This window comes from Hipposideros armiger, unplaced genomic scaffold, assembly GCF_001890085.2.
Source record: "Hipposideros armiger isolate ML-2016 unplaced genomic scaffold, ASM189008v1 scaffold_278, whole genome shotgun sequence".
Taxonomy (NCBI): domain Eukaryota; kingdom Metazoa; phylum Chordata; class Mammalia; order Chiroptera; family Hipposideridae; genus Hipposideros; species Hipposideros armiger.
In genome coordinates, this window is record NW_017731628.1 from 433,688 (window position 1) to 460,427 (window position 26,740).

A 26,740-nucleotide genomic window follows, 5' to 3' on the forward strand; every position below is an offset into this window, starting at 1 on the left:
CAAGATTCCCAGAAATTAGAAGGAATAATTTCAAACAAGCAGAGTAAGCACCTGGGTGAAATGTTAGGCCACACACCGAATTCAAACTAATGATTAAATGCAGAAAACTTTCATTGTCCATTGAACTAGCATATATTAAGCACCTACATGTGCCAAGACCATGCCTAGCACTGGGGAGACACAGACGACACCTGGTCCCGCTATTGCATTACTTGCCCCAAACAGAAAAAAAGCGCCGTGAAGGTTGTTGTCAGAACCTCCTTCATACAGCCATGACTTAAGTGCCCGTATGTTACTGTCTCCCATAATGGACCCGTGGGCTCCCACTCCAGGTTGTTGGAATGCTTGAATAACTCACACCACGTGAAAAAGCATTCATTTACTGATTTATATATATTCAGATGGATTTAGAGGGTTGTCCAAACACTAATTGGGTCCAAATGTGGAAGCTAATCTTCCCCTACAAATCTAAGCAATGAGCATTGCATGACTGGATCAGTGTCAGACAATCCAGAGACTTTGCTACAACGCGTTATAGGTCCGGCTTCAAAGCAGCACTGTGACTGGAAGACGGAACCGTCTTCTTTCCTCAGGGACCTGTGTGCCCAGTGACACACATGCTGACCACAAATGACCCCATGCTTTGTGAAGGTCACAGCTTGCGTTAAAGGCAGAGTTGTGGTCATCCAGGCTAGCCACCCCTGGGAGAAAGCCTGCAATGGCTTCCTTTCCCGGGGTCCTTGACCTCAGAGGCTAGGCATGCCACCAGTGGAGACCACCCCACTTATGTCTACCATATCAGCATCCCGGGCACACTAAGCACGCGCAGAGCTGCTGTCATCCCTGTAAGGGCATCAGCAAACGGAAGGGCACTGGTTTGGCTCTGGGTTCACATCCTGGTCCTGCCACTGATGAATCAAATCCTTTAACCTCTGTGAGTCTCAGGGTTTTTTTCCTCTAAAGAACAGGAATAAATAAAATGCCTCCATAAGCTCGGTATAAAGAATAAAGTAATGCATCTTAGGCGTCTAAGACCCTGGCATATAGCAAGTTTTCAATAAGGGAGTGTAGCTGTAGTCGTTGGTTTTTTTTTTATTATTATTCTTATGAATAGCCATGCTAGCGAAAATTGCGAAGCTTCCCTTATTTTTAACTGCCTTTGCTGTTTTATTTTTCCCCTTAGCACTGATTAGTCTCTCATACACTATATGATACATGTATTTTGTTTACGGTCCATCCCACTCCAACTAGAGAAAAGCTTTGTGAGGCAAGAACTTTTAATCTGTTTCATTCACCGCTGTTATCTCTGTGGTGCCTGACACATAAATAGGGCCTCAATAAATATTTCTTGAATGAAAGTGAAGAGAGTGGGTCTGCTCTCCGTCTGATATGCTTTCTTTTTCTCTCTTCCCCTCTCCCCTGCAGGATGCCTTTGTGGAACTGTATGGCCCCAACATGAGGCCTCTGTTCGATTTCTCCTGGCTGTCTCTGAAGGCTCTGCTCAGTCTGGCCCTGGTGGGAGCTTGCATCACCCTGGGTGCCTATTTGGGCCACAAGTGAAGTCAGCAGGCCTGCCATAAACAAATATGCAAAGGGTTCACTAAAGCAGTAGAAACATATGCATTGTCAGTGATATACCATGAAACGAAGCTATATTCCTTTCAAAACAAGCAAATAAACAACAACAAACAAACAAAAAAACCCCACAAAAAAAACAAAAACAGCTTTCAGGCGCAACGTCGAATCAGCTATTTACTGCCAAAGGGAAAAACAATTTATTTTTTACATTATTGAGGAAAAAAAAAAGATTTATTTATTTAAGACAGTCCCATCTTTGGAAACGCGACCGCTAATTGCCAAGCCCCACCTGTGCCGCTCCACCTGGATCCCCTGTGCCTATAAAAGGATTTGCTTTCTATGTTGTTGGCTGGACTGACTCACCATCTGAAGAGCAGACAAACTGACAAAGGACGTGACTGTTCCAGCAGCCGGGTTTCCGGCTGCTGGGGGTTTGGGAGAAGATGTTCGTTTTCCTTGCATTTATTTGCCCCAGAGGCTGTGATATTAATTGAGGGAGGTGCTTGGAGGCCAAGTGCATTCTTCCCTGGCCGGAAGAACAGACACTGCATATGGTTCACATGGTACATACCCGGTTGGAAGAAAACAATTGGGAACTTCAGATGGACTTGGTATCTGCCAAGATTTCCACACGGAAGGACAATGATAGGAAACAAATGCCCTTAAACCCTAGGAGAGTATTTTTTTAAGCTACCAATTGTGCCGAGAAGCATTTTAGCAATTTATACAATATCATCCAGTACCTTAAGCCCTGATGTGTATAGTCATATATTTTGGATACGCTCCCCCCCTCCAAAAACTGGCTCTGTGTATGAAACCGAATCCTCTGGAATGCGAGGAAGTGAACGTTTCGGTGACTTCTTCGGCACCAGCAAGGCTAGAATTACCCAGAAGCATCAGGCCGCCACAAGTGCCTGCTTTTCCGCAAGAGGCTGTAGTGTGAAGTCCTGCCTTGCCCCAGCTCGGAGGCCTCATGCTGGAACTGAGCCTGGCCGCTCGCTGGCCTGCTCGAGGGGTTTTTAAATGGAGCAGTGTGGTCTCCCAACGTCTGGAAGCTGACAGAGCTCAGAATTACACTGTCAAGAAAGAATCGTAGGAGGCCTGAGCCTGGTACCCTGGGGCCCTCCAGTTAGGCCCTTTTCCACGTGGAGCGTGGAGCCTGGGAGCCAACGCTCCTAAGACATGTATCACTTGTAAGATGTGTATCACTGTGGAGGGAGGGCAACAGAGGCCCCGCGCCTTTCATAGCAGAGAGCGGTGGTGAAGGCAAGGGAGTGTGCCACCACTTAACAGAAACGCAAAAGAGAGGAGACATCGGTGGCCTGTAAGCAGTGCGGCCGCGGAGTGTGCACGTTGGCTGCCCACCTGCCTGTGCAGTTTAGAGCAAGGCTTTAAAATGACTTTGGGGAGGGTCGTAAATCCTGAAGGAGGCGTTGAAATGAGGTGTCATCGATTAATTGACCTATGTCTATGGAATTAGGTTGTAAAACATTATCTTGTCATTGTAGTTTGGTTTTATTTGAAAACCTGACAGAGGAAAAAAAGAAAAAAAGGTCCCAGGTGTGGAGTGTGGGGATTATCTGTACATCCTGGGCATTAGAAAAAAAAAAAAAGTGTTGGAAAACTCTAGACAAGTAGTAAAAGAGGTGTATCTTCAGCTAATAAACTAGGAAGTATTTTTTCAAGTTTAGAAAGCCTTGAGACGGTGTCTACACGTGGAATAACTGTGGCATTATTGCATCATAAAGCATTTATCTGTATTAACTTTGGAATGCAATATGTTCAATGTTTAGTGCTGTGGTTGATATTTCAAAAGCTGCTTTAAAAAAAATACATGCATCTCAGCATTTTTTTTTAATTGTATTTAGTTATGGCCTCTACACTATTTGTTAGCAAAAATGATCATTTTTTCTAAATTTGAGATTATTGCCTCTTAATTCTTTAAAAGCATTTCTAAGAAGATGAGATAAGCCCTGGGTCTCAGCTACCTGAGAAACCCTGGAGCACGCTGGCCATGGCCATGAAGGCGGGCGCTTTGTTTGAACCAAGCTATGTGCACTTCATGTCAACACAGTTGTGTATTGTGAGGGGAGTATCTGTTGTCCCTTTGACCTTGTTCCTTGAGGGCTTATTGGTCCCTGGGCAAATCAGAATTGAACTCACATTATTTAGGATTGCTTGCCTGTTTGGTTAAACCCATGAGGTTCATTCAGGTTGAAAATCCAGATGGGAAGTGCCCGGGGGCTATGGTGGTTTGACCTTTAGAGAGTTGCTTTACCCGGCCTGTTTCCACAGAGACTCACCTGGAGCCCTCCTGCCCTCCTTCTGTAGGGCCTTTTTCCGTGGCTGTCCTTCATGTTCTTCCTGAAATGCAGTGGCACTCACGCCCCACACCAAGAAAGCAGGAAACCCCATGCTATGAAGCCAGACCTCCCTGGCGGGCCTCAGGGAACAGGACGATCAGACCTTTGAATGATTCTGATTTTTAAGAGAAATATTATTTTATGAAAGGTTTACATTATCAAAAGTGATGAATATGGAATATCAGATCCTGTGCTGCTATCCTGCCAAAATCATGTTAATGGAGTCAGTTTGCAGTACACTCCAAGTGGCGAGATCCTCCAAGCTGCTTTAAAAAATAACAATGAAAAAAATGGACATTTTTAATATAAAGCCGTTTGTCTTTTATTGTTATTTTTTTGTTGTTATTGTTTAAACTGGGATTTGCAGAATATTCTACAAAATGTATATATATATTAAAAACAAAAAAAAAACAAAAACTCATGGGGGCTACCTTCTGGCTGGTTTCCTTTTGCTGTGGGGTTTTGTTATCTGGTTTTCATGGTGAATGTGCCCAGCCGCCTGACCCCACAACTGTACAGTATTGTGGCTGCACTCACCCTAACAGTAGTTCTGTTTCATTTTTCTTGTTGTTAAAAATATGTTAGAAGCAATGAATGTATATAAAAGCTTCAACTAGTTAATATTTTTTCTCCTCCTTTTTTCATTGTGTCGATTATTTTGTGATCAGACAACAGAGAAAACTATTCCTACATATTTCGTGTTGAGAAGAGATTCACACCTGAATGCAAGGAGCATACGTTGCCCAAGGTCAGGGTTAAATAGAACGCATGCACTTTCCAAACTGGGATCAAGGGCTCTACAAAGAGCCATGAGGAGAAAATCACACAAGAACTTCCTCAGTCCTTCCACGCCCTTTCTGCACAGGCTGTGATCAAAACAGCTGAGGTGCGACAGCCAACAGTTCACCTCAGATTTTACAGTGGCTGAAAATTCTCACAGGTTTAAGATTTGGATTCAAGTCCCATTTCGAATTAAGGAAGCAACTTTGTATAGTTCCAACAAACAAACAAACAAACATCCTCGGCCCAGTCATTTATCTCCGCCTCTGTGGCCTTCCATTTAGATGTAACATTTATTTCATCAGTAAGTGTTTATTGCTTATCATCTCAAGACCTAGTCCTGGAAGTGATTATAAATGAAGAGGAGTTACAATAATAAGGATTAAATGCAAATAAGTGGGGCAGTCCCAACACATGTCTGGCTTTCTGATTGAACAGAATTGCAAATAATCTATATTGTAATTAAACTTATGCTAAAATGACTTAATTTACAAATGTGAACTTAAATTCTAATTTCAATTGTACTTTCAAGGCAGTGGCTGTTCTTACACTTTCTTATCACTTATAGTTAGTAATGTACACCTACTCTATCAGAAAGAAACAGGAAGGGCTTGAAATATAAGCCATTCTAAGGAAATTAGGGAGTCAGTTGAAATTCTATTCTGATCTTATTCTGTGGTGTCTTTTGCTGCCCAGACAAATGTGGTTACACACTTTTTAAGAAATACAATTCTACATTGTCAGGCTTATGAAGGTTCCAATCAGATCTTTATTGTTATTCAATTTGGATCTTTCAGGGATTTTTTTTTTTAATTATTATGGGACAAAGGACATTTGTTGCGGGGGTGGAAGGGAGGAATTTTTAAATGAGCAAAACATTCCCAAGACTGGATCAGGGTGTGGAGATTTCAGAATAGCCAGGACTGTGGGGTCTAAAACAAACAAATGCAACCTTTATTAGGGTCCGTGTTGCGCCTCCGTGAAGGATCTTATGTGACAAACAAGAAACATTTTAAAATTCTGTGATATGCTTAGTTTCTAGAGACATCACAACAACCTACAATCCAGTTCTGTATGGCAGTGCAGATGGGCCAAAATTCTTAAGCATTTGCCAGCAATGGTATATATTTCAAGCCTGGATATGTCTAATGGCTATTTCAGCAATAAATTTGCAGTTTTAACCAACAGAATATTTAATGAAAACCTTCTGGTTGGTAGAGACATCTGTTTCTAAATATTTATTATGCACGATACAGAAAGAAAAGAAAAAAAATAATGTGAACCTGAATTGGATAAGTGATAATACAGGTAGGTCCCTTATCCTTACCCAAAGAATAGTTCTGTTCCATGTCTGCTCATAGGACAGACCTTGGACAACCATGAAATATGGATCCCACTGGTCACAGAGAAAACCAGATGGAGTATGAATGGAATTGCACCAATTAATCATGACTATCCCAGAAAAATCACTTAAAGCCAATATCCTATTGATGACAAGTTTGTTTTGTGTACCCAGGTAAGCCCAGCAGATAAAAACACTTGTGCAAGATGGAAAGGCTTAATCAAAAGATCCTGGGACTGTTACTAAAAAGGGCTGTAGTGCAGAAACTTAGCAATGCCATATACCTAAACCTTTTGGGGAATCTAGAGTGAGCCTTCCAAGCTAGCTCATTTTATTAAGTTTTTCCCTCCGGGGTAGCATTTGAAAAAGTGGTAGCCGATCAAATTTCTTTTGGGGGAAGCATTAGGGGTTGTGTTTATTATACTGTTTTCTTAAGTTTTCAACCAAGTTTTGCTTTTGTTTTGAGTTACTGGGATTATTTTTGTTTTAAATAAAATAAGTGTATAAAAACTGTTTCCGTATTGAAAGCTTTTGTTATCAAGATTTCACATTTTTACCTCCCATGGCTGTTTTCAAGATTGATACTTTTTAGGGATGGCTTGGTACCCTGCAACACTATACACATACACGCACATGTGTGCGTGCACACACACACACACACACACACACACACAAATACATGGTTAGCATATTTTAGAGAGTTATGATAGACTAAGTCTCTAGTTGGCCAGCATGAACTATAAAGGCACTTTTTTGTGTGTTATCAGAAAAAGCCACATTGCCATTAAACTTTGCTTGTCTGTCCAGTTAATATTGTGGGGTGAAAAATACAGTGTGAAATATTGGTTGTGCACTAGAATTGTTTATAATGTGGTGACATAACTTTGCCCTGCCATCATTACACAAGACTTTGAAAAGCCTTTCTAACAGGCCAGTAGAGCCACCAGAAACCTCCCTCTCATGAAGCCCTGTGGGACCAGGCTATGGGATTGGCTGCCTAAAAGGTGAAACCACCTTAGAAGGTGGCCCTTCTGTGTCCTGGTTCCTCAGCCTCTTAGCTAGGTCCAAGATGGACCAACCTTGGGTTCTACTCCCTGTGACAGTCACTGTTGCTGCTGGCTGTATTTTCCCACACAAAGTAGAGATCCCAGGCTCTACCTGTGGTCCATAAGATGAAAGATTGTATAAGAAGGACAGAAACAAGTGGAAAGTTCTATTTTGAAGTGAGCATTTTAAGATAAAGCAGTCACTTACTTTGCAACGAAAATGAACAAAAAAAACCCCAAGTAGCAAGGCTCCTGTGTTCCCCCCTTATGCCGATACACCAAGCATCCACCCTCCAAGTGTCTCAGCTTCGACTAAAAGGACTCTGCAAGTAGCATCCATCTGCTGAGCATCTGCTGGGTGCCGGCACCGCACATACACATTGGAAGGTAGGTACTGGCTTCTTCTAGTCTGTAGGAGAAAACCGAGAGTCACGGAAGTTAAACGACACACCCAAGTCCTCCAACGTAAGTTACAGGAGGCAGGATTTGAGCTGTGGTATGACAGTCGCCAAGCACGTGCTTCTCTCAACTAGTGGTCCTCTAACAGGCTGCACGTGTCACCTCGGTGCACAGCGTTTCCAAGGGTGGTTTAAAGGAATCAACTTTCTCAACAAGAGCCTAGTGCGCAGGCGCTAGGGAACCACCGCTTTTCGTAGGTCCTATGTTCGAATTTGGAGGTTGGTATGGTGGCTTTTGACCTGGTGAGGTTGGCAGGTTATTCTAAAGGGGAATTCTTTTCTAGTGTATATGTCCGACTGACCATGATTTGCAGCCTTGTTCTGTTATCTGAAAAATAAGCTAGTATTCTCGTTAGAAACAGGACGTGGCCAGTTCAGACTAGTTCTATGGTTACTGAAGTAGTGACACCAAGGAAAGGAGGAAAACCTACAAAGCAGAATTGTTGTTTGTTTTTTTACCCCCAGTCTTTTTTTTCCTCCAGAGAGCCAATTTACCTGCACATTCCTGAGTATTGTCCTGCGTATTAAAACCCTTGGCTTCCCAAAAGGTCTGATTTGAATCCTTCCTTGGGAGAAGGAACTAATCTTTTTGCAAATCATTTCTTTAATTCCTTGCTTTCAATGAAGTTGAAGGAGTACCTATCTAGCCAAGATAACTGGCAGATAAGTTTTTTTTCATGTGATTTCAGAATATAACTCAGAAACTCCTTCCTCTCTCACGTACTTGTTATGTGAACAACACTCTTCAGAGCTTACATCTTAAAAACAAAAAACAAGAATGGACTTGATGGTGAACCCTAGCTCTTTCCAGTAATAGGTAATTTCTATTTATGGATACATGTACTTCCTGGGGAGGTGGAATAAACCAGCCCCATTTATCTCATTAAGAGGCATATTTCCAATCAAATTTAAATTTTGTATTTAATCAAAATGTAGGATGTATTTGTACATTTTTATCAATTGGGTAATAATAAAAGTTGTAATAATTACTCAACCCAAGAACAAAAAAATAAAGCTTTATGGTCACAAAAATTCATAGACTTACTTTTGTAGAAAATTCTGAGAGGTTAATTAAGCTTTCAGTTGTAAGAATTTCCATATTAGGGTAAAATGGAGAGTAGAAATATGAATTTGAGGGGAGAAAAGGAACAATGTAAAATTTCCAGGTGTCAAAAAATAACTTGTTCCTGTATTTTGCATGTAGGTACTGAATATCAATCAAATCATTATGATATTTATATTCCATTGTCTATAATTAAAAGTAATGTAGCAAATTTATTTTAAAATGTCAATTGTTAGTAGCTTCTCAGACAAACTTGTTATTAGTATGTGTAAAAATTCTATTTCAAACTGGCCTCAATTCAGGGATTCTCTCTTGAAATAGACACCTAGAGAAAAAAAGAAATAGTGCCCCAACCAAAGAGTGGCTAAAGTCTGATTGACGTGTTTTAAGATACTTGAGTGGGGGAACCCTAACTGCTCAGGATTTCTTAATCCCAGTAAAGTCTATCAGGAAATTACTCAAGCATTTTATCAGGAATCATAATTACTTCATGGAAGGAACCATAAATTACATCATAAAAAAAATTCTGCCACAGACAGGTTTGGACAGTTTTCTTTCTCATACTCTTAACAATGCATTGGAAATTAAATCCTTTGCAACTATTTCCATTTTAAAAATTAAATGTCAACTTAAACATATGCAAGGGTGGTACATGTCTTTCAACCTTCCTTTAGTGCCACACCAGCAGCTTGTTGGAAGACCCCTGTCCTCTCAGCACTTCTCTGGACTTGATTGGAAGCTCTCAGGTGAATGCAGGGATGGTAGGGGCAGAAGATACACTCTCTCCTCCAGGACCCAGCAGGGCTTTTCAATTGAATCTTTCTGTCAGCACCAAGAAAGCAGGTAATTGGGTAATAATAATTGTAATAATTATTCATTACAGGACCAAAAAAGTAAATAAATAAAGCCTTAGGGTTACAAAAATTCATTTAAATGCATAGACTTTTGTTGCAGAAAAGTATGAGAAGCTAATCAATTTAAAATGTATTCCTTTTTTTGAAAATTTGTTTCATTTTCTCCTTTTTTTGGTTTTGCATTAAAAAAAACCCCTGCTGTTTATTGCCCACCTTATCCTACTTGTCATTTGTCTGTCTGTCCTGCCTTGTATGCTCCTGTACCATCCTTACTATATGCTGCTGAAATATCTGAACCCACATCCATAATGAAAGACTTGTCCCAAAGTAATGAGGCCCTGTTGTTTTCTTCCCTCTTTGCCCCCAAAGAGAACTCTCTGACTTGGCTTTAATTATAGACTCCTTTCAGGGTCTCCTACAGTCCCTCCACGGACCCAGAATAAGAACCTCTGCCAGTGACGGTCAAAAACCCTGACGGGCCTGAGATTCTTCCCAACCTGCAAGCTAACAAGTCGGCCTGCCACCATTTTATGGATGCTGGTTAAAAATATGAGATTCTTGGGTCAGAGACAAAGGACTCATGGCAATTGCAGCTGCCAGAGTATCAGTATTTTTTGAACCAGGTCCCCGTCTTCATTCACATAGGAACACGTGAAGAGGATCAGCCGACGCCTGCACACACTGTAGGTTTATGATACAGGAGAGGAGTTTAAGAGTTTAGGAAACTCGATTATTTTATAATGAGCAGTAAGCATGTCTGCGCTTTGCTGTGGAAAAAGACACTGTGTCTGTTTTGCAAGGCTGTAAACAAATCTGGGCTTTGCTCCGGAGGGAGACTTTATCTCTGCCTCCCAAGGCTGTTCGCTATACACCATGGAAAGATAGTCTGGAACAAAGAGCAGTTAGTGCCTTGCTTGCAACATGAGCAGAAACATGAGAAGCCCAGGGCACATTGTCTCACAGCCGTGGAACAGAACAAGCCTACCCCACTGCATGTCAGGCCCCTGGACGCAGAGAATAAAATATATCCCTGTAGCCGTTGCTAGTTGAAGCTGAATGTTCTAGCCACAGTTCTCAGCCTTCCACCATCCTAGTTCCTCCATTTGGACACACCCTATGTATCAATATCCCTTTAAAAGGATTACCCCTAATACGATCATGGTTCCTTATCTAAGAGCTGACTCCATGCTGCTGATCATCAAAGATAACCTCGAGTCCTCTCTTTTCCGCGACCTGCTGTCCATGGACAACTGGACAACACTTACTATCATCTCAACACATCCACCAAATCTAAGTTGTCATTTACTCCCAAGACTAGGTCTTTCCCTAGCTTCCCCTTTTCTATCAATGGTATCATCATTTTCCCAGTTTTCCAAGCTATACACCTTGGGTACATCATTCTCACTCAAAGCTCTTTGAACTGGTTGATGGATGGATCTAGCAAACATTTGCTGAGCTCCACTCTGAGGACAGGTGTGGGATTGGGCATTAGGTGCCAGGAGTGATCAAGACCTAGTCTTGAGCCTTGTAACTCATTCTAGTGTCTTCCCTGTTTTTTTGTTTTTTTAAATATTTTCAAGTCCCACTGAATGGGCCCCTTGTTTTCTGTAGGCTTCTTTTGCATCAATCAGGAGTAATTTGCTATTTACATTATTAAATATCTTTCAGAATGAGTTGCTCAGGGGTAGGTTCCCACGGACAAACTATAAGCATTTCTCTCTCTAGCCAAGCCTTGGGCCTTTTTGTTTGAAACAGCTGGCTCTGATACATTGTAGTTACGGATTTTTCTCTGTGTTGTCTGTTTTTCCAAAGTTCTGAGCCCACTTCATCTCACAGCCCTGCAGGCGGGTGGGAGCAGACACTGCAAAGGCTGTGAGTAAAATTCAGCAGCAAGTAGACCAGGGGGCTTTGATCTTCTCTCCCAAGGGGAACGTCATCTCATGTCCATGTGGAACTCCTCAGCTGGGGGACAGAAGAAAGAAAAAGAGGAATAAAATATTTATAGGAAAAGTATTTCTCACAAGCAAGCATTTGTTCTAAAAGCTTTTAGAAACATAATTATTTTCCTCCTCCTTGGGCTTTTCTGTTTTTAATATGAAACACTTTCAAGTCCCCTGCTTCGATTTCCAGGAAGCAATAATCCATTTTGCCTTGCGGGGAGGTTAGGAAAGAAACTAGGTTTTAGAAGCAAAAATATTTCCATTGAAATTGCCACATGAAACTCTTGTTTCTTCTTTAATGTCTTGCATAATAAGAGCGCCATTCCCAAGGGCAAGGTGGACCGGCTTTCCTCGGCCATTGACTGCAAGAGTTTCTGTCCTATTTGAGACGCTACTGGACTTCTGGCCTCACTTACCCTCACCTACTCAGTGACCGTCTTATCCAAAGGGGAATGCGATGGACCAGCACCAACCACTGAATAGAAATAAAGTGTGAGTCCCAAATGTGAGCCACGTATGTGAGTTTTCATTTTCTAAGAGTCACATGAAAAATTAAAAATAACACATGAAATTAATTTAAATATATTTTATTTAACCCAGCATATCATGTCAACATGTAATCAAATAAAGATTATTGAAGTGGTTTCCATTCTTTTTTTTTTTAATACATAGGAAGCCTTTGAAATCGGTCTGGAATTGAAATTTGGAGCACATCTCAGCTGGAATCAGCCACATTTCAAGTGCCCAATAGCTACATGTGAGGGGCGGCTACCGTGTCGGACAGCGCAGCTCTAGACTCTGTGTCTTGATATTTTAGAGCTCACAGGCAAACAACATGTCTGTAAAATAAATGCCTTCCTCTGCCTACCCCCACACCCTCATCTTCCCATGCTAATTGAGTTGCTAAGGTTGGAAAGCATCTTTCTCTTCAACTCCCTCATCTCTTTCTCCGACTTATCCCAAAGAGCTCTCACTTTTGAAACATTGGTTACCAGCTGAAAGGAGGAACGAGATGGCACTGTGTTCAATGAGAGTGTTACAAACATCGTTGGTGGGTGTCAAATGCCTGATATCAGAAGATCTGGGTTCGAATCCCAGCTTGCTAAAAGTATGACCTAAGGTATAGCATTCCACCTCTTTGAATCTTAGGTTTCTCACCAGTTAAATGGAATGTACCATTTGTCCCTCCCTTCCATGTCCTACCCGACTCCTGGGACAGTGGTGTGAAGGACATCAACATGGTGAATGCCCAAGGGTTGTGGAGCCACAGAAAATGGAAAATCACATTAGTTATTATCCCAAACCAATGAAAGCTGTGCAGCCACAGAAAATAATAACCCACAATACCTACCAGCACAGAATAAAGATTTAAATGAAGAAACTGAATCAAGGAAGCAAATTCCTAATACTACCCACAATGTCAACAAGTTTCTTATTCATTACCAAACCTTGAGTTTTTGTCTTTATATAAGAGAGAGAGAGAGAGAGAGAGAGAGAGAGAGAGAGAGAGAGAGAGAGAGAGGGAGAGAGAGAGAATGATAAATGACCCCCAGGATAATAATCAACTGTGGTCTTTGGAGCCAGGTACACAGTGTGAGAAATCATTATGATAATGCCTAGCTATAAACTTAGGAAGGATCTTGACAATGACACTGCAGAGAACATTGCATGTGAACCTGATTTTCAAAGACCAATAATTTGAGATGTCTACAGAGTGTTCCTGCAATATCTCTCCCTCATAACCATCTGGTTATTTCCTTGCCCTCATAGCTTTTCGATTAGTAACATTAGCTTCTAACATTCCCTGTGACACCACTTAAAACGTACCTTCTCATTGTTTTCTTTAAAATGAGATCTGTGTGCAGGGGGCTAGGGAGATATGTTGTCTTCATACTTAAATTGTTCTGTCCCAAGCGCTACTTAAAACACAAAATTCCAATTTTGGGCTTTTCCCATTTGCCTTCACTAATTACTTCCTATATTATGTGCCACCCAGTGGTACCACAACTAATTCAAGTTCAAACAGAACTTGTTTCATCTCCTACTCCTGGGGAAGCCATGTACACGCCACAAAGATAGAAACCAAGGGAAGTCTTGAGCTTCATGAGGCCACGGCTGTCACTGTGGTCCAGTCACGTGACCAAATTTGTCCATGTCCAGGTGCAGAGAGCGTGTTCTCACACCCAAGTCCACACTCGCCATTGTGTGGTGTCTGGAAATAAAGACCAACCAGATGAGAACAAGCAAAGGCCACTTATTCAGAGTTTGCTATATATAGCAAAGGAGTCAGCCACCATCACATCTCTTGCATTTGGCAGACACTCAAAGGCAGGCAGAGGAGAAGGAAAGCTTTGTAGTGGAAAAAACAAAAGCTTTGGGTGTGCTCCAACTGGGGGCTTTTGGGCTGATAGGAGGGCCAATCAGCATCCTGCGTGATTGATTGCAGGGCATAGTTGGCTCTCTCTGGTTGGTCTTAAGTTGGAAGTGGGGACAAAACTCAGGGAAGCTGTCGGCTATTAATCAAATCCTGGCCATCCAAGGTTGCTAGTTTCACAGGTTATTGTTCGGCTTCCTGGGTTATTACTAGAGATAGAGGTCTGACTTCCTACAGTCTGATTCGTAGAGGGCTGGCTGACTTTCTGGGCTGGTTACTGTAGATAATGGGTTGGTGTCCTGAGCTGGTTGCTGTGGATTGCAGATCAAAGTTCAATTTTTATATATGGTCTGGCCCTTGTCTGTTCATATAGTCAGTCTGTTAGGTGCAAAACAAAGCCAGTGAGGATGGTAGAAGGCTAGAAGGGATCAACACAAGTGATCGGAAAGTTATCAAATGAAGTCACCAGAGTTATGCAACACCCTGGCAGCCAGCCAGCCATTTGCTGATGACACCCTCTGAGTCCTTCTCACCCACTTCACAGTCACATGGCTTAGTGACACTTTCTGTGTCAACCACTACATTATCTGAGAGAGTGCCCCAAGTGCACCTGTAATCCTATGAATGTCACCGAGAACATGGCTGTGAGAAGCTGGCATGCAGGACTTCAGTTACATGTCTGCAGGATTGATGATGCAACCGGTTATCCCAAGGAGGGCCCTGGGGTCCCCAAAGCTTCTGAGATAAAGGACTCAGAAGCATCTTCTTGTGTTCCAGTAATTCTAAAATACTTTATCCTAGCTTTTTTTTTTAAGAACTGCAACTATTTCCAACCACCCCAAGGTGGCTTTAGGACAGCGTAGTGGGTGGGCTTTAAGTTAGACTAGGAATCCAACACTTGCTCTGATAATATAATGTTAAAAAACACATGATAAAACTGTCTGCCATTTATTTGGCCAACACTCTGATAAGTGCTTTAGGTGACTTATCTTATTTAACCCGTCACAGCAGCCTTGTGATGTAGGTATCACTGTTGAACTCAAGGTATCAGCTTCTAAAGGCCACACATGTCCTTTGGTTTGTGTTCCCTTCCTATATCATCACCCCAACTTTTGTTTCCATCATCACAACCCCTCTCTCATTCTTATTGTCATCCCTGTATCCCTCTCATAAGAACCTTATGATGACATTGGGCCCACCCAGATAACCCAGGGTGATTTTCCCATCTCAAGATCATTATCTTAATTACATCTGCAAAGTCTCTTTTACTATGTAAGGTGACATATTCACAGGTTCCAAAGATTAGGACATGGACATCCTTGGGGTGGCGCATATTCAGCCTACCACAATAGATAAAGAAACTGAGGTTCAGAGAGGTAAATTTATTTTCACAAAGCCTCTCAGCTGATAGTAGTGGAGCTGAGATTTGAGTTTCCCAACTACATCACCTCTGCTCTTCCCAAGGTGTGTTAGTCCTCATTGCCATCAGCCAGTACAGCCAGCTTCTGGCCACCCATGCATCTTTCTCCAGAAGCTGTAGCGTTCAGGGAGATCATCGTCTGTGGAGACAAGGTCTGGTGGCCAGAGGTGCCCCTCTGTAAAACTCAGCCCTCACTTCCACAGCCACAGCCCGGCAGTGTGCTTTGGCTTCATTTCATTTCATTTGCTTCCTCTGCCGTCTTCCATGCACCTCCTCACTCCCGCTCTGAGCCCTTTAAAATTCTTTCCTAGCTCTGTCCTTGAAGCATGTACATCTTCCTTTCTCTGTTTCCTCCTTCTAATAGGTCCAGGGTTGGGAAAAATATCTGGTTTAACCAATGATTGTTTCCAGGAGACATGACAAAAGCATCACGTGAATGGTCAGGGTTCTGTGGAGTGGAGGACCCATTCTGGGCACCTGCACAGCACAGCACACTGCCAGGCTGAGTCCAGTTGGCAGAAAGGCTCACCTGAAGAGGAGGAAGATACTCTTGGCACCTCCACTAGGGCCTCACCTTTTGCCCCACCTCAACCCTCCCTGTTGAATACAGGAAAGCTCAGGGGGCCCTTGCGCAGCCATCGACGGCAGAATTATGAAAGAGAACAGAATACTACTTTGGGTTTGCTAATTCTCTGACCTTCTGGGCTCCGGCCCTTACCTGCCCCGACCTGCGGTATCTAAGGGTGCTCCATGCTCCGTGGTATTTGGTCTCTGGTCTTCTGTGACCTTATGGGCTTGCTTCTTATCATGCAATTCACCTGCAACACTGACTGGAACTGCACTGCCCCTATTCTCAGTGTTTGTTCAATAAAATCACATCCAATGGGGACACTGGCCTTTCATAGTGTCTTCTCCAACAAGTCAAGGCCCCAGAGTCAGAAAAACACAACCCATTGTGCCAAGAGGAGACGCTCCACTGCTTCCTTTTGTATTTCCTTATTGCACGTGAGCGGGCAAGGACTTGGAAGAACATAAGGAGAGGTATTCATTAGAACGAGGAAATTAATGAAGGCCACAGCGAGCACAGATTCTTTCTTTTATCTTCTCTCTACACCATGGTTCGGTTAACTGTTGGAATAATTGCAAATCAATTTCATTTAATTAATAACAAAACAATTGCCCAGGATTCCCTTTGATCTCCACATGGACAAATTGTGTACAAGGAAGCTAGCAAGGACGGTGGCTCTCAGAGGACGTGTCTGAGCCCTTTCTCTGGGGGGACCTTTTTCGAGAGTCCCAAGTTCTGAATTCCCCATCGTTCATGCTCTATGGCTCTTTGTATTTGATTCCTGCAATGAGTAAGGCTTCGGTCTCCCACACACCGTGAATTCTGGCCCCACTGAGATCTTGCATGAGGCACTGCATAAATCCTGGACACGGCTGAGGGAGGAAGACATTTATTGTCTGTCTTGGCTCTCAGTGAGGCTAAGTGTCTACGAAGACTATTCAGGACACACATGTTATTTGAAGCCTGTACCACTGTCCTCTCCCCCTGAGCCTGTCCAATCAGGTTGACTGGCTTTGGATGTTAAATGATGGCTCCTGTGACTGCTGAGCACAGCTGACCTGTCGGCCTTCTCCTGTAAAGGACTCTGTTGCTCCAAGTGTCTTTAGGAGCATGATAATGCTGCTAGCCCAACCCGGGAGAGGGAATAAATAGAGCAATGTTTCTTGGTCTCCAAAAATCAATCCAGACTTCCTTTTTCTTGTGAAATTCACAGGTCACTAAAAATAATAAAATATTTAGGCATGATCGACTATTCACTGTTGAGCATCTCCAGAAAGGATCAGTGTTTTTATTATTCCCGACCATCAATAATATATAGATTATTTTACTTGCAAAAATCAAAGACACATCTGATATAGAAAGTTCCTTTCAAAAATCAAAATTAAAATAAGGGACGTTCCCCCCAAATTTCAAGATGGCCAAGAAGTATATTCTTATAAACCCCTGAATACTTTTGGATAAGTCGTTTAACCTTGATGGGTCTGTTTCTTAAAATCCAGTAAAAATGAAGGCCTGGGCTGGGTAATCACTCAGGCAGTGCCGTCCAATTGGGCTTCCTGTGATGACAGAAATGTTGTAACCTACGTTGTGCGATACGGTAGCTCCTTTGAGCGTTTCAAGTGTGACTGAGGAACTAAATTTTAAATTTTATTTAACTTGATTTGATGTAAATAGCCACATGTGGCTAGTGGTTATGTACTGGACAGGGCAGGTCTATGGGATCTTTTCTGATGTTAGGAAAGTGAAAAGCAAGTTGGAGGTTGATGTTCTAAGACTGAGTGGTCCTGGTGACCAAGGCCTATAATTAGCATACTACAGAGAGGACCCCTCTGCTAAAAGTGTGCTCTCAGGCACTTTCTGCTGGGTGAACAAGGGGCAACTACAGGGCCCAGGAAAGCCCAGGCCTGCTTCATGATTAGCAAGGCCACTTAGACTCGAAAGGAGAGAGGAGAGAGAACCTGGCTGAGCTCTTTCCAGTCACAGCTCAATGGCAGCATGACAGCAGGCGAGGAAGAAAGGACAGAGCCACCGCTTCACGATCCCTTTGGCCTTCCTGATGTTCTGGGTTTTTGGAGAGAAAGTGGGAACTTAGTCCAGTTAGATAAGAGAGCTGGCTCCCTGCCGCCAATCAATCAGAAAGCTTTTAAGATAGGAGTCTATGAAATATGTATTAAATTAAAAAAAATAGAATAAAAAAAAAGATCGAATGAAGTGAAGTTTCAACTGAGATGCACTCCTGAGGGCCAGAGTCCAGGTTCTCACAACATAAAACCTGCATTAAAACCTCATTCCATGTTGGACTCAAATCCATCTTTCTAAGTGATCGCTGAGGTCTATCAAGATACTTCCTCTCTTTTCGGTGGGGGAGGATCTGAAATGTGGTACTTTTCTACCCTCCCTAAGAGCTAATTTTCTTTCTGAAAGAAACAAAAAGCAACAAAAACCGCTGATTTGTGCCATTGTGTTTTGCACAATCGCTCGCCTTTCTTTAAATTGCCACATTAAAAACTCCTTTTACGGCCCTCTGGACTGAGGTGACTATGTTTAATATAACCTTCTGGGTTTTAGTTTCATGCAGACCAACAGAGAATATGGTAACATGTAACTCCATACTGCCCAAAGTACTTCTAACAGTTTGAGTTTCAATTAAAATGTTTGTTTACTTATCTGCTAATCTCATTATTTTTTCTAAATTTGCTCTCAGTAAGTGAGAGTTCAGAATCTGAAGTTCAGCCTTTTCTGAAATATGACCAAAATGGAAACCTGGAGGGAGACAGAGAGCGTGCGATTCAACTGGGGAAAAGAAATACGTAAGCCCCCAAATGAAAGGCTTGGAGTGTCCGTTAACTTTCTCCTAACAGAAAACCATTTTCCACAGAGAAGTTACGTGCACAAAGGAGTAACTTTTTAGAAATTTACCAGTGATTTTTATCGTGGTAAATTGAGCCATGGTCCCAATGAGAGGACGTGCTATTATTGCTAGAAATGCATAGAGCCTGTATTTATTTTCAGAAGGGTTTGGTATCATTTTTATTAGTTGCTCTTCACAAAAAGCAAAACAGAAACCACCCCAACCTCTGAAAGGTAGATCAGATTTTATCTCTTTTATTTTCTTCTTTCCAAATGAGGAAACCACACAAAGTGATTTGCCCTGGGGTCAGCCAGCCCATTGGTGGCTGGTCTGGGGTTAGGTATTCTGGTCTCTAGATTCCCAACCTACTGAACTGTCCCTGGGACTCAATCTTTCCATCCCCAGTGGGGACACGCCACAGGGCGTTGTGCAACCAGTAACCATGCCGACAGACAGATGTGGCCTTCTCCCTAAATACTCCCAATTTCACCAGCCCACAGTCCCTCAGGGCTCAGGACTGCCTCACCAGTGAGCCCTTCTAAGGCAGTGCTTTTGGTCCCTATGTAACTAACACCACCTGGATTGAGTCCAAGATCCTCCTAATTCTGACTTCTCTTCTATAGCAAATAAGTCATATTCTTAGTTTTACTTTGCTCTGGCCATGACCCTCAGGCTGTTCTAAAGTCCCTGTGGGCTGTCTTCCCCGGGGCAGACTGCTATTCAGACAGAGTGTGTCTCTCCTGGATCTACCGCACACAGGTGTGGTGGAGAGCTGGAGAGAGTGCTTCCCAGGCTTGGCGCAGGACAGCCAAGTCGAGAAAGCTCATCCCTGTCCTCAGGAAGTTGTCTGGCTGAACCCAGTCCTGCCTGCAGGCCAGTCAGGGAGAGCCAATGCGTTGATTGCCTCAAGGCTCTCCTCAGAAGCGGACTCCGGGAAGAGACCTCAGCTTCTAGAAGGGGACAAAGCAAGATTAAGAAAACAAAACAAACCAGAAAACTTCTTAAGTCAGTGAAACAAGAACCTTGGCTCTGCACCCAAGTTTCCAAGTTAGCACAGTACCCACATTTCCCATGACTGGCCACCACAGTGTTTCCCAAAGTGTTCTGTGGAATACCAGCTCCAGGAGGCCCGTTGCAGAAACAGGGTTTCACGGCCAAGTAAGTTTGAGAAACACCACCTATCACTCTTGTTGCATCACAGTGGCGTAGCGAAGGCTATGAGAAGTTCCACAATGAAGGACTCTTACTTAGTTCAACCTGGTGCTCCTGAAACTCAACCAGTGATAGAGCTGCCTTGGTGTGACACTAACGTGGTACAGAACACACTTTAGGAGATGCCCCAGGTGTCTTAGCTTGAAGCCTGGTCCTACCTCCCAGGGCGAAAGCTTTGTTTCTGCTCTCCCTGGTGCTACCTCTCCAGGAGCTCTCCTTGGCTTCGTCTGTCTTGACCTCAGGCGTCTTCTGTCTTTTTATTGTGTTGTTTCATTTAGAAAATGCTTCCCAGATGATGGGAAGCGACCCACTGGAAGAGTTTCATCATTTCAGGGTCCCCTGGACCTCCCCGCCACCAGCCCTGTTCCAAGGGAAGTGGAGACACTCTGTTCTTCCCTGGCCAGCACACTCCCTAAACTGCCGCTGTCTCTGCTGACGTGGGCCTGGGTTTGTCCCCACTCCGAAGTTCCTGATCCTTCTGACCCTTTTCCCTCATTAGGATATTATCACCAATTTCTGTTTTAAGGAGCCAGGTTTTTCCTAACGCAGTGGGGGTCCTATGGAATCCAAGGCTCATTCCTGAACCAAGTTCCAGCCCAGGCAGAGGTTTCCTGGTTCCATTCTTGGTCTCAGCCTTCCTCACCTGCTCAGCAGAACCTTACCCCTTTCCATTTTCTCCTGTCTCCACCTGCTCCCTAACCAAGGGCTTTGGGAATAACTTATTCCACCCTCTTCAGCCATGTCCACTGCTCCCTTCTTCCTTGAATATTCACACACACTCACACACGCATACACACAGAGCCTCCCACCAAGTCCCCGCTCCAATCTGTCACACTGTCCTCCTTCCAACCTGGATCTAGGTGCAGACAACTTTGCACAGTGTAAGTTGCAAAGCCAGATGAAAAAGGTGGGGGTTTCTTTCTCTGTCAGCACCTCTTCATTACAGCTGAGCTCATTTAAAATGAGGAGACTTTGCCTCCACCAGCCATACCCCAGGAGGATCTTTTTACACCACAGATGTTCCTCTACTTGCCCACAGCGTGGGGACAAGAGGTTGTGACTCCCCAGGTGGGCACAGGTGAGAAAGCTCCTGCCAGTGCCTGGCACGGGTCGGGAGTGACACGAGGAATGGAAAAGCAGAGGAGGGGTGATGCCCAAAGAGGAGCCAGACCACTAACCAGAAAAAGACACAGCAATGATAAAGGGAACTGAGAATGAAGAGAGAGTGCTCCTTCTTCTGTACCTGTCCCAGGTGAAGAGTGAGTTTCCAGGAATCTTTTCACAGGTTACCAGCGAACTCTGTCATTATCAACACTCTCTCCCTTGAACTTTTTTCCCTCCTCTTTATTCTTGGAATCGTGCACAGCAGATAAACTGCTGACACACATTGTCTCTGTCACAAAAGACAGTTTCGAATTATTGGTGAGCAACTGGTGGTCGCACAGGAGCGGGGAGAGGTGGAGAGACGAGAATGATTGATTATGGGGCTTGGGGATTAGATATGCATAGCAGAGCCAGGGAGGTCAGCCTGGGGATCCGCCATCCTTGACCACATCTGTTTAAATTCAGCGATGGTAAGACATGAACACACGGGAAGGCAGTCTGCTCTATGCCAGGCAGATGGCGAGCCACCCCAGGGCCCCAGGCCCCACACAAAGCTGGAGTCAGATCTATGTAGACAGGCTGTAGGCGAGGTGAGAGAGAGAACCAGGCAGTCAGGGGTGTTGGTTGGCTCACCTGTGGCCCCCAGGTGAAAAGTGGGAGCAATGTGGGTGTAACGTTTAGTTCACAGGTGCATACACCCCATGGGGCCTGGTTTAAAGCACTGTGTGGTCCTCACAGCCTTTGTTCGGGTTGGAGCTTCAATGTCCTTGAATATGCCCATTTTGTCAAAGCCCATTTTGATAGGGACTTGGAGCTGCATCGAACCTCCCCTTGATGACTGAGAGCAGAGGTGAAATGACTACAAGCCCGGGCCCCAGGGTCCTCCCTTGCCCTACTAGCAGTGAGCCCAGCTACCAGTCCCTCATAGCTGAGCCCAGAGGAGCAGGGGGCAAGCAACGGAGGGCTCAGCAAGCAGCTCATTCGCCTCCACCCAGTCCGGGGGGCGATGCCAGCAGTGGCCTAGGAGCACCTGAAGCAGGAGTGGGCCTCGGAGGGCTGCATCCCAACTGGATGTTTGGCTGCCCTGGCCTCAGGGTCAGGCCACTTTGCACCAGGGGCTGCTGCATCTGGTCAACCAAACCCAGGGCTTGGGGGTGGCCCCTGTGCAAACCGAGTGGCACCTCCCTTTCCCCCCCCCCGTGCGCCTCATCTTCCCTCTCCTGCTTTCTCTTCCTTTCTTGCTCATGTGTGGGTTGTTTCTTTGCCTTTCCTATTCTTTTTCTTTTTTCTCGAGCCTTAGGACCTATCAGTGCAATCACAGCTTCTCCTGCCTTGGAATGTACAAAGACCCTGGCGGGGATGGTCCACGGGACATGCTGTTCCTCCCTGGTGAGACTGAAGCACGAGAGGGCCTCACGTCACCCAAGATCACACGGCTGAATTAGCTTATAATCAGGTAAAAGCATACATGTCCTATCTTCGCTGCTTCCGTGAAGTCTTATATTTGCTTCCAGACAGGCGGCTATCATGAGGATGAAATAAATGAGCAGCCATGGCTCAGGAGGGTGTGAGGATGGTGTCAGGGGGAGTCCATCTGAAGGGAAGGTGAATGGCTCCTCCGTGGGGAGAGCTTGATGGCAGGATGAGGGCCCGACTGGCAGGCTGTCGGGCGTGAGTCTGGGGACGCAGCTGCCAGGAGAACGCTTCTTCTTGAACGAGCAGGCTTTGTGACTCTGCTGACCACGCTGAGTCCTGAATTCACTCTTTGCCACGTGGCCAAGCTCTGTGGCTCTGTGGCCTGAGCGTTGTGGGAGCCCAGCCCTGGTCAGTGATGGACAACAGCCCGGGCACATCTGGAGGCGGGAAAGGAAGCAGGAGGCCTGAGGCCAGACACCAGGCCGGCGCTTGAACGAGTGAGAGAAAAATCACCTCCATGCTTTCCCTCCCCCCTACACAACCATCACCTGATTGAGACCAACTTGAAAACTAAAAATAGAGAATGAAGAGGAGATGGTGGAGAGAACAGCCCTAAAGGAAATTCGTTTTTGACCATAGGGGTTGGAAAAGGCTCATCTCTTCTCTCAGTTAGCAAAGTGGTTGATTGTGCAACCTATGAGACCCAGCGCAGCACCTCTTATCTGGGCTGTCAGTTAAACTGACAAAAGGGGAACTCTCCCCACAATGGAGCCACAGTTAGCTTGGACTCTGTGCTGGGAAAGTTCTGGGACCCGCCCCTTCCAGGTGCTGGCTATCTGCTCACACGGGCCCGGCAGCAACAGCCTCTCCACTATGTGCTCCAGCCCCTCCAGGCTAAGGGCCCCCTCTGCCCCCCTAGTGGCCTCGGCTCGGGCTGTGCAACTGGAGGCCACACAGCACGGAGCTGAGGGTGTCACTCAGTCTAGGCTTCCCAGAGAGAATCAGAGTTAATAAGTTAACCGTTTACAGGCCACCTTGTACCCTTAAAAGATAAGGGGAGCCCTCAGCCTGGTGTAAACATTGCTCAGGGTCAGAAGCCTCTGGGGAAATGTCTTTGGAAAACGCTGTTTCCTTTGTTCAGAGGCTCCAGGCCCTCCTGGAAGGAAGTGCAAGGAAGGGTCCCGTGCACCCACTGGACATTGGGAAGGGGGCACTGTGGGTTGCACACCCCGGGGACTGGCCATGCAGGCTGGGCCCAACTCCTCCTCCTGGGCTCTGGCAACCCAGGCCTGGCTTCTTCTGCAGCCCCGCTTCAGGCCGTGGCTCCCCATCACTTCCTCCGGTTTCCCAAGAACATTGGGAAAATTGCCTACCATCGTGACTCAAAAAAGATTCCAAGCCATCCGTGTATGAATTCCAGAGTCCTGATTTTCTCATAATGATTACTTTAATAATAACTCCACTGCTTCTCTTTCTCCCTCCTCTCTTTTTTTTTTTCCTTCTTCAAGTGTCAAATGGTTCCAAAACATTAATTTCATTTGGAGCCTCTGCTTGCCAGGTGCCCTGAGTATGGGCTTAACTTGGGTGTTGGTTCGTCCTGATTTTTAACAAACAGCTTCCTGCTGTGAGCTGTGCGCCTGGGTCACCAGGACCCAATTCGATCACCAGGATGAATCCACCAATTCCAGTGATGCCGCCAGTCTGTAATTACAGATATGGGTACCACTGGTCTACTTAGAATGAACTTGAGCCAGGAGTCCCGAGATCCAGGTACCAGTCAGTCCAGGCTCTGCTTCTAATAGGTTCTGTCTCCTTGGTCAAAGCACCGACCCTGCCTGGACTCAGCCTGCTCAGTGGTAAGACGCGGACATTTCCTCATCCGTAAAGTGACTAGAGGACCTCTGAGGTCCTTTCCAGCTACTGCAATCTATGTCTTTGCCATCAGTTGGATTCAGGCCCATGCCTGGACAGCACGCAGCCCTGTCTCAGTGGCACCTCTCTCATTCCTGCCTCATGCTTAGTTTTTATCTAGAAAGCTATGAGAGTCAAGTTGGCGAGAGGAGGCTGAGCAGCAATTCACTCTCCAAATCAGGGATTCCGATCAAGTTGTGGGGGTGGGGGTACAGTCAATGCCCAGACCTGACATGCTAACCACTGGATGAATTATTTCACTTCTGTGAAAAAGGCCTCTGCTATCGTTTCACCAAGAAGCCTGTCGCATGTTAAAACCACCGGTGTCACGAGCTGTCTTATGGAAAGTGGAAACGGGCAGGATGTGGTTTGAACCGACAAAAAAAATGAGGCAGCTCATTCCTCTTCAGGGAGTTTGAAGTGATGGCACGGGGGAGAACTAGACTTCCTAACTGGCCAGTCGAGTCCGCATCAGCCAAACCAGTTGCTTGGTACCAAGGTGGTAAAAACCACCACCACCAACAGAACACAACGCACGCACCATCAGAAAACAAAAACAAATCAACTAACAGTAGTTCTTGTTTTCAGTAGTAAAACTTTGCATCAACTAACAACATTTCTTGTTTCCAGCAGTAAAATTTTGCATCTAGAGAGCAATGGACACATATCAAGAACCGTTCAATTACACTTGCGATAAGCCACAGAGAAATGCACAGAGGCGTAGCTATTCCTATTTTCCAGATTAGGACACTGAAATAGGGTGTAGTTATGAATGTGGCAGGTTACACAGAGGGTCCAGGAATCTAAGACTCCTGATGCCGGCTCCAGATCTAGTGTCTGGTTTTCCTGAATCCATGTCAACAGAGACCCATTTCAGAGAAGAAAGCAGGCCCCCGAGGCACACTTCCTGTGTCATCATAGCACCCACTCTATTGGACTGCCTCAGCCTGGGGGCTATGTTCCTGCTTTACCCAGCGCCCCAGTGCCTGCCACCTTACTGGCCCATTGAGACACTCGGTAAAAGTCTACTAACTCAACAATGGATTATAAATAATGAAAACACCCAGAGGCCACTAATTTCCAAAGATTCAGATGCAGAATTTTCTGAGCTACCAACTGCTATTGTGGTAAAAAGTTTTCTGCTTTGCCCTCCTCCTAAGCCATTTACATAGATGAAACGCCTTTTTCTTAGCTTTCCTGGAAAGGAGACGCGTTGATGTGAAAAAAACAGGAGTTAAAGGAGTACCTAGAAATCAGTGGCAGTCCACATTTCTCAGAACCATAGAATCACCACCTGGCTTGATCACTTTATATCCCAGGACCATCGCCACCAGACAGCACTGCTTCCCCAAATCCCATCTGCAGGGACCTTTCTCGATGTGTGTGTTGACACTTGATGTCTTTGATGAGAAGAACCGTTGTGAGGAAAGTAATAATCCCAGTGCCTTGGTTGATCAGCTGGTGGGTAGCCACATTTTAGCTTGTCCTTTGAAATGACTTGAGGGGATGTGACATGACATCTCCGGGCATCAGTTTCCTCATCTCTATAATCGGGGTGATAATAGCACCCACCTTGTGGGTGGTCATGAGGATGGAGTGATGTCATCGGCATCAGTGCCTGGCATAGAGCGAGTGCCCAGTACGTGGCAGCGATTGTCCCTCTCACAGGGTTCTCGAAGCAGTGTAATCGTCTTTAAATCATAAAACCTCAGCCTGTTTTTTTTTTTTCTTCATAGACATTATCCAGAGCAGCAGACTTTGTTTAATGTTTTCCTGGCTTCCTTCCCTGTTTTCAGTCTCTGGGGAGGAAGGGGGTAGGGCAGAGGGAAAAGGAAGGACACGCACATGCGGCAAACACCTCCGAGGAATTCACAACATACGCACACACACACACACACGTGCACACACACGCACACACGTGCACGCACGCGCAAACACACGTGCACACACACACGTGCGCACAATGCACACACGTGCGCGCACACACACACATGTACACACACGTGCGCGCGCGCGCACACATTTGCACGCACACGCGCGCGCATGTGCACACACATGCACACACATGCACGCACACCAAAATTATGTTTTATTTTTGGCATACGTGAGTAGTTAATATGTGATAAAGGTTACACTTCACATCCGTGCGGAAAGAAAGGACCATTCAATAAATGAAGCTGGAACAACTGGCTAATTATTTAGGAAAATCTGAGCCTATTTTTATCCTTTAACCACACACCCAAAATTTTACAGACGGATCAGAAATGAATGCCCTCCCAGATCCAGGGGTATTTCAGAACGCAGGATGCCTTTCTAAGCAGAAAGGTGCTAGAGAGACATTCAGATGTGACCACATAAAATACAAGCCTGTGAAGATCACAGAAAATAATATCAAAGAGTAAATGTCACACCGGATTAAAACATTTCTAACATATGTGGGAGCCCATTATTCCATTGGGT

General features: G+C 44.8%; 1 protein-coding gene across 4 annotated transcripts in view; it reads left to right on the top strand.

Annotated features, from left to right (window-relative positions):
- Positions 1-11,974, top strand: part of BCL2 (BCL2 apoptosis regulator) — a 179,207-nt gene extending 167,233 nt beyond the window's left edge. For 3 of the 4 annotated variants that reach the window (XM_019657715.1, XM_019657714.1, XM_019657713.1), the window contains one exon: positions 1,426-4,562. In XM_019657715.1, coding sequence (XP_019513260.1) covers positions 1,426-1,560 — 135 coding nt within the window. In that variant the 3' untranslated portion in view covers positions 1,561-4,562. Of the gene's footprint in view, positions 1-1,425; positions 4,563-11,739 lie in introns of those variants that run through there. The other variant, XM_019657716.1, reaches the window with a different exon arrangement.
- The last annotated feature ends 14,766 nt before the right edge of the window (positions 11,975-26,740 follow it).